Genomic DNA, 8,501 nt, shown 5'->3' with positions numbered 1-8,501 from the left:
TATCTGAACAGAGGCGAGAGAAATCCCAAACCGTGTGGGTTTGTGGCTGATAAGGAAGGCCCTGGGCCCTATTTCAGGCCAGGACATCAAACTCAGAATGAGATGCATCAATTGACTCACTGTGATCACTTCCCTCAGCTTGGGAAAATGTGATCCCTGTGAGTCACAGTCTGGGTGCCCTGCCTTTAAATTGGAAGAGGACAAGGTGATTCTTTGATGAAACTTCTCCCAGTATGAGAAATGACACTGCTGGAAGTAAGTGTTGCTCCTCAGCTGTGGGAGGGAACATCAGGGATTGCTTCAGTCTGTTTCAAAGTTGGTTCCCCTGGAGGCCCAGGGACATCTCAAGGGACAAAAGAGAGGGCAGAGACAGAGAGGCCTTGGTCTGAAGCTGTGCTGCTGAGCTGGGCCAGGCTCCTGGGCCCAATGGAAGCTCCTGGCAAGCGGGCAGCGCTGCAGAGAGACAGCTCTGCCCAGGAGCAGCTCCTCTGCACAGCGCAGCAGGGCTGGGGGCACTGCGTGCAGGGGACAAGGGCGGCTGAGAGAAGGGAGGGAGATGTTAAAGGCAGTGTGGAGAGGAGCTGCTGAGAGCTCAGTGTTGGAGAAATCTTCACAGCTCTAACATGGTAAGTGTCGGTATGAGGGTAGGAAATGCAGTATCCTAGAGGGTTTTCCTACAGCTGCCACTTCCCATGGCTGGTAGGACATGTCACAGGGGCTGCCCTGGCTTCTTTAGTGTGGAGGACAAAGATGTTCCCTCGATCAATGATTAGCTGCCAAAGCTGTCAGAGGGACAGGACATGAGGATTTATTCTTGCATTTCTAGCTTTAGGCTGTGCAGCCGGGGTGCAGGCAGGGGTGGCCAGGGCTGTGGTGCAGAGCAGGGCCCCTGCTGTGCCCGAGGGGCTGTGTGCTGGGACAGAGCCTCTGCTGCCTGCTAGGCTCAGCACTCAGCCTCAGCACTCAGCCTGCCTGGGGAGCTGCCCAGGGCGCTGCGGGGAGAAGCTGAGGGTGGAAGGAAAGGAAGGAGCTGCGACAGAGGAGGGCAGGGTCCTGCTGCTGCCCAGAGGCTGCTCCGTAGATCAGGCTGCTCACTGTTCTACAGCACCCGCACTGCACGTCCGGGGCAGATTCTTCACAAGGAAGACCAACATCTGCTGTACCTGAAGGGAAGGCACTCTCTGGGGTTTCTGCTTTCACTTTCCTGCTTTGAAGGGTAGCTAGGGGGATGGTAATGGAGTTGTCAGGTTTAAATGAATGACTGAAGATCAGAGAACATTACACTGAAAGGTCTGTCGGTCTTTGAGGAAACTCACAGTTTTGCTCCACACCCTTTCACCTTGAGAGAGCACCAAAACCACTGTCATTGTTTATTGAAAGATAGTTGGATGTTCTGCTCAGGATCTGCAAATAGGGAGATACCTCTGGCCAGTGTGCACGTGAGATCCATCCCTGGTGCTCTTTACCAGATGCTGTAAAGTAGGACTGACTTCTGATCTCACAGAGAATCTGCCTGGTCCCTGAGGCACCCTTAGAAAGAAAAAACAGACCTCACAGGGAAGAGGCAGTTGCTGAGGAGGGTTCTGTGAAACGTGTTAGAGGTTTTGCTCACTTAAGTCTACCTAACTTGTGTCTGTCTTTTCCTCCATGGACAGGAAATCCTGCCCGGAGGCAGCAAATGTCCAACAGCACCTTCCCCACTGAGTTCCTCCTCCTGCCATTCGCAGACACACGCGAGCTGCAGCTCCTGCACTTCGGGCTCTTCCTGGCCATCTACCTGGCTGCCCTCCTGGGCAACGGCCTCATCCTCACAGCCGTAGCCTGTGACCACCGCCTCCACACCCCCATGTACTTCTTCCTCCTCAACCTCGCCCTCATCGACCTGGGCACTATTACCACCACTGTCCCCAAAGCCATGGCCAATTCCCTCTGGGACACCACGGCCATTTCCTTCTTTGGTTGTGCTACCCAGATCTTTATGTTTGCTCTCTTTGTCGCAGCAGAGTTTTCTCTTCTCACCATCATGGCCTATGACCACTACGTTGCCATCTGCAAACCCCTGCAATACGGGACAATAATGGACAGCAGAACTTGTGTCACCATGGCAGCAGCTGCCTGGGGCAGTACTTTTCTCTATGCTGTGCTGCACACTGCCAATACCTTTTCCCTCCCCCTCTGCCAAGGCAATGCCCTGGACCAGTTCTTCTGTGAAATTCCCCAGATCCTCAAGCTCTCCTGCTCAGATGCCTACCTCAGAGAAGTTGGGCTTGTTGTGATTACTTTATGTTTACTCTTTTTGTGTTTTGTTTTCATTGTGCTGTCCTATGTGCAGATCTTCAGGGCTGTGCTGAGGATGCCCTCAGAGCAGGGACGGCACAAAACCTTTTCCACATGCCTCCCTCACCTGGCTGTGGTCTCCCTGTTCATCAGCACGGGCACATTTGCCTACCTGAAACCCTCCACCATGTCCTCCTCCTCCCTGAATCTTTTGCTGGCAGTTCTGTACTCAGTGGTGCCTCCAGCAGTGAACCCCCTCATCTACAGCATGAGGAACAAGGAGCTGAAGGATGCAGTGTGGAAACTGATGATGAGATGTTTTTCAGAGGCATTGAACTTCCTGGTTTCTTCTGCATATCACTCATAATGTAACTTGTTACTAGCCCTGATGTTCTATTTTTAATTTTAATTTTAATTTTAATTTTAATTTTAATTTTAATTTTAATTTTGTTTTTATTTCTTATTCTTTTGCTGTAGTTGTGATAGTGTTTTCCACAAAGATATGACATTATTCATTCCCTTCTACAGGCAAATAAGAGCTCTGCTATACCAGGTAGAACATCAGGCATAGAGAAAGGAGTCTGGTGAATTATTTGCTATTCCTCTAGTGAAATTAGTGGATCTAGTGAATCACCCCAAAAGGCTTTGGAAATGGTGTGGACTCTATGATCCATATGATCCATAGATTCTGTGATTCTTCAGAATCCCTTCCAACTCGGGATATTCCATGTGTGGAGAGTAGTTAGACTTGTTTGTGTCACTGATGAGCACCAACACTGGGCAAAGGGGAGCTGAACAGCTTGTTCCTACTTTCTCTTATATAAACTTAAAGATGGTGAGCCCCAAGCTTGGTGTGAGAGGTGGCTGAAGGAGGGAGTGTTCTAGTGGCAGGACGACCCTGTTTGGTGACAAAACAAAACATTGACAGCTATAGTGCCCAGAGTGAAAGCTTTTGCATGATTATTTGTAAAATTAATGTTGATGTTAACACCTCTGAATATGATAATGAGCTCAGTGAAGTACGTGATACACATGTGACTATAGTAGTCAACTCTGCACCCAAATCATGTTAAATGTCACTTTGGGGGAAGGGGAGGGTGTAACAGATAACAGTAGGATATGAAAGAGTGTTAGTGTTAGGAACATAAGTTAGAGATAGGGAAAATGAAGAGTGAGGAAAAAGAAGGGGGGGTGGGAGGAAGAAGAACCTGGGGACCCAGAAGAGGAAGCAAACCAGGAAGGAAGCAGACCCGAAATCCAAGGCAGCAGAGGACAGTGACAGGCAAGCCTTCTTGGTAAGCTCTGCACCTTCATCTTTTGGTGAGGAATACCAGGGACAGCAGGGTCTGCCCCACAAGGGGCTGAGTTGAGTGAAAGACATCTCAAGTGTTTCTATACATGCACACACAGCACAAGAGATAAGCATTTCAGCTCCCTGAAACGCTTGTATACTAATGCGCCTACTATGGGAAACAAACAGGAAGAACTGGAGATCTGCATGCGGTCACAAGGCTATGATCTCACTGCAATCACAGAGACATGGTGGGATAGCTTGCATGAGTGGAATGCTGTCATGGAAGGCTACGTGCTTTTTAGAAAAGACCAGCCAGGAAGGTGAGGTGGTGGAGTTGCTCTTTATGTGAGAGAGCAACTGGAATACGTGGAGCTCTGCCTAGGGGTGAATGAAGAGCGAGTTGAGAGCCAACAAGGAGAGTTGTGCTGCTGGACCTTGGACTGACAAATGAGTAAAGACTAGTTGGAGATGTGAAGGAGGTCAGAGGCAGCCCTGACTGCAGCGACCATGATATGCCAGAATTCAGGATCTTGCAAGGAGGAAGCAGGGTATAAAGTAGGATTGCGACCCTGGGTTTCAGGAGAGCAAACTTTGGCCTCTTCAGGTATCTACTTGGAAGAATTCCATGGGTTAGTGCCCTGGACGGAAGGGCGTTCCAAGACAGCTGGTCAGTATTCAAACATCACTACCTCCGAGGTCAAGCTGGGTGCATCCCCATGAGCAAGAAGGCAAGCAAAGGGGGCAGAAGACCTGCATGGATGAGCAGGGAGCTCCTGGTGAAGCTCAGACAGAAGAAGGAAGTTTACAGTATGTGGAAAAAGGGACAGGTCACTTGGGAGGAAGATAGGGATGCTGTCAGAGTATGCAGGAATGTGACAAGGAAGGCCAAGGCCCATTTAGAATTAGATCTGGCAAGGAATGTCAAGGTCAACAAGAAGGGCTTCTTCAAATACATCAGTTGAAAACGGAAGACTTGAAAATGTCAGCCCGCTGCTGAATGGGGTGGGTGCCCTGTTGACAAGCGATACGGAGAAGGCAGAGTTACTAAATGCCTTTTTTGCTTCAGTATTTACTGCTCAGATCAGCCCTCAGGAATCGCAGATCCTGGAGACAAGAGAGGAAGTCTGCAGAAAAGAGGACTTTCCCTTGGTTGAAGAAGATCAGGTCAGAGGTCAGCTAAGCAAACTTAACATCCACAAATCCATGGGCCCCGAAGGAATGCACCCACTGGTGCTGAGGGAGCTGGCCGATGTTATTGCTAGACCACTCTCCATCATCTTTGAAAGGTTTTGGAGAACAGAAGAAGTGTCTGAGGACTGGAGGAGAGCCAATATCATGCCAGTCTTCAGAAAGGGTAAGGAGGACTCTGGCAACTGCAGCCAGCCTCACTGACATCCCTGGAAAGGTGATGGAGCAGTTCGTGCTGGAGGTCATCTCCAAGCATGTGGAGGAGAAGACGGTGATCAGAAATAGTCAGCATGGATTCACCAAGGGGAAGTCATGTTTGAGCAGTCTGATATCCTTCTATGATGAGATGACTAGCTGGGTAGATGAGGGGAGAGCAGTGGATGTGGTCTACCTTGACTTCAGTAAGGCTCTTGACACTGTCTCCCATAACATCCTCATTAACAAGCTCAGGAAGTGCAGCCTAGATGAGTGGACGGTGATGTGGACAGACAATTGGCTGGACGACAGAGCTCAGAAAGTTGTGCTTAGTGGTGCAGAATCTAGTTGGCGGCCTGTAGCTAGTGGTGTCCCCCAGCAGTCAGTACTGGGTCCAGTCTTGTTCAACTCATTCATCAGCAACTTGGATGATGGAACGGAGGGCACCCTCAGCAAGTTTGCTGATGACACAAAGCAGGGAGGAGTGGCTGATACCCTAGAGGGCTGTGCTGCCATTCAGAGGGACCTCAACACTCTGGAGGGTTGGGCCGAGAGGAATCCCATGAAGTTCAACAAGGGCAAGTGCAGGGTCCTGCAAATAGGTATGAAAAACCCCATGAACCAGTACAGGCTGGGGGTGGTCCTGCTGGAGTGCAGCTCTGCAGAGAGGGACCTGGGAATCCTGGTGGACAGCAGGCTGCCCATGAGTCAGCAATGTGCCCTTGTGGCCAAGAAGGGCAATGGTATCTTGGGCTGCATTCGGAAGAGTGTTGCCAGCAGGTCAAGGGAAGTGATCCTCCTCCTCTGCTCAGCCCTGGTGAGGCCCCACCTGGAGTATTGTGTCCAGTTCTGGGCTCCCCAGTACAAGAGGGACGTTGAACTACTGGAGCAAGTTCAGAGGAGGGCTACAAAGATGATGAGGGGCCTGGAGCACCTCTCGCACGAGGACAGGCTGAGAGAACTGGGCCTGTTTATCCTGGAAAAGAGAAGACTGAGGGGAGACCTCATTAATGTGTATATAAATACCCGAGGGGAGGGCATCAAGAGGATGAAGCCGGTCTCCTTACAGTTGTGCTCAATGTCCTCAGAAGAGCTTGTGTAGGAGGCAGTCAGTGGCAGTGCCCTCCATTATCTGGCTCTGCCTTCCCAGACTGACCAGCACGGCCCTGCAGAGTGCCCCCACGGCCCCACACACCACAGCCCCCTCGCTCTGCAGAGCAGCACCACCAGCTCGGGGGCTGTGGGCAACATGGGCAGTAGGGGCTGCAGGAATGGCTGCTCAGGCCAGCCCAGACAGGGTGGGCTGGGGCAAGGCTGTGTGGGACATGGGGTGTCCCGGGAGCAGAGCAGGGCACTGTGTGTGTGCTGCCTGAGGAGCCCCAGGGCCAGCAGTGTTTTGGTGTGCTGTGGTGGGGATCGGGGCTCGCCTTGGTGGTTGCAGGCTTCCCTGGTGAGTAGCATACGGGGGGATCTCCTGCAGATGGCAGCAGCAGAGACACTGCCACTGACCTCCACTTCTCCATTTGCTGCTTTGGGGCCAGCCCAGCCTGGGCTGCATTGCTGGGCTGGGCTGGGCTGGGCTGGGGAGAGGGCAAGGAGGTGTGGAGAGCTGGGGAGGGTCTGGGCTGGGCTGGCCTCCTGGGAGAGGCAGGGAGGACCAACAGAGTGGACACTGCCACTATTTCCACGTGCCTCCCTCACCTGGCCATGATCTCCCTGTTTGTGAGGCCTGGCTTGCCTGCCTACCTGAAGCTCCCCTCGTTCTCCACCTCATCCACAGACCTGCTAGTGGCAGTTGTGTACTCGGTGGTGCCTCCAGCAGTGAACCCCCTCATCTACAGCACGAGGAACCGGGAGCCTAAGGATGCAGTGAGGAAACTCTTTGGATATATGCTTCAAGCAAGTATTTGCACACATTACTCTTCAACATTAATCACGTGCCTATAACCCTGTCAGGGTCCTGATGTTTTCTGAAATAAACTGTTAGGACAATCTTCTTTAATTTTATTTCTTTCTTAATATTGTCTAAAGCTTGTGAATTTGACTTAATGTTATTCTTGGTGTCCGATATGTATTGTTTTTTTTAGTTTTGACCCAATCCTCTAATGTACTTATAGAACTGGGCTTCTCATGCAGATAATGCCAATAAAGAAGAGAGTAGAAATTTACCGGTCTCATGTCCCATCTCCTCCCATCTCTTCTGCAGCTGGGGGGGCAGCCCCAACATGCACGAGGAGCTCAGGACCAAGAGCCCAGCTGCCACATGGAGGAGCAGCCCCGGTGGCCCTCAGGGCTGCCCCTCACTGCCCGCTGGGCTCTGCCTCTCTGCTGCCTTCGGGTCGGGGCTGCTGCTTCCCTGGAGCCATGGCCATGGCCAGCAGCAGGACGTGGCCTTGTCACTGCTGCTCTCTTTTGGCTTCCACTTTGTTCTCTTGTTCCCTTGCATTTCTCTTAGCCCTCAGATCACGGGTACCTTGGTGACAGTCCTGATGTCTCTACAGTGGCATCTCTGCCACATGTCTGCACTCGTCTGCCAAAGATAGTGTCAGAAATACAACCAAGGACACCTTCCCTGGACAGGCCTCTTGCTTTTCTGGGCTTCACCATGGATCAGAGTCCCATAGTGATCACTGAAGGACTGTGGGATGCCTTCTTGGTTGCACATAGCCTAGAAAATAGTAGCTGGCCTTTCACTGGCCTGGGAGTGTCCCAGTGCTGCTGGGGCTGATGGCAAATCGCATCCCGGAGAGGAATGTGGAGCTGCTCTGTGCCTGGGGCAGGCCTCTTGTGCTGGCCTGGGGAGTGGGGCTGGCCGTGCGGGGCACAGAGACTCTGTGCTGGAGATCTCCCAGGAAAGAGACCAGGGCTCCTCCAGCTTCACGGACCTCCATTTCCTGAGCCATGGCTGGCCCCAGCCCAGGGGCTGCTGGGGAGGCCCAGAGCCGCCTTTGTCCCAGCAGCTGCGGTGCCTTGCGAGGGGCTTTGGGCTGTGGTGGCTGTGCCCAGAGCCCTGCAGCAGCCTGCGATGGGCACTGCTCTGGGGCCAGCCCAGCCTGGGCTGCTGGGCTGGGCTGGGCTGTGTTGGGGAGAGGGCAGGGAGGTGGGGAGAAGTGGGCAGTGGTTGGGCTGGGCTGGGCAGTGCCTGGCAGAGGGCAACAGCAGCGTCAGGGAGCAGTGGGAGCATGCAGGGGAGGGCTCCCAGCAGGACTTGGTGCTGCAGAGCCGGGGCTGGGGAAGGGAGCCCAGAGCTGCAGGGGCAGGGGAGAGGAGGCCGCTCTGGGCCCTTGCTGGCCTGGGCAGAGCAGGAGGGGTTCCAGGGCATTCGTCCCCTCACCGCAGCCTGCCAGGACCTGCAAGGCGGTCATGGAACGTCCAGGGCCAGGCTCTGCCCCATGGCCACGAGCCCTGCCTGCCCTCCTCCTGCCACGCTCCGTACGGTGGCTGCAGCAGAGGGGACCCCCAGCCAGCCCCTGCAGGGGGCTCTGCCACCCACCTCACCCCAGCCGTCTCCAGCACCCTCCTTGCTGCTCTCTGACGCACACCAGGA

General features: G+C 53.2%; 1 protein-coding gene across 1 annotated transcript; it reads left to right on the top strand.

Moving 5' to 3' along the window:
• Positions 1-1,678: 1,678 nt before the first annotated feature.
• On the top strand, positions 1,679-2,644 carry LOC136788455 (olfactory receptor 14A16-like). The gene has a single exon (XM_066987000.1). The coding sequence runs from the start codon at positions 1,679-1,681 to the stop codon at positions 2,642-2,644; it is 966 nt and encodes a 321-aa protein (XP_066843101.1).
• Positions 2,645-8,501: the final 5,857 nt, after the last annotated feature.

The sequence above is a fragment of the Anser cygnoides genome, chromosome 37, assembly GCF_040182565.1.
Source record: "Anser cygnoides isolate HZ-2024a breed goose chromosome 37, Taihu_goose_T2T_genome, whole genome shotgun sequence".
Classification (NCBI taxonomy): Eukaryota; Metazoa; Chordata; class Aves; order Anseriformes; family Anatidae; genus Anser; species Anser cygnoides.
The sequence above is the reverse complement of the archived record's forward strand: the minus strand, read 5'-3'. Positions and strand labels throughout refer to the sequence as shown.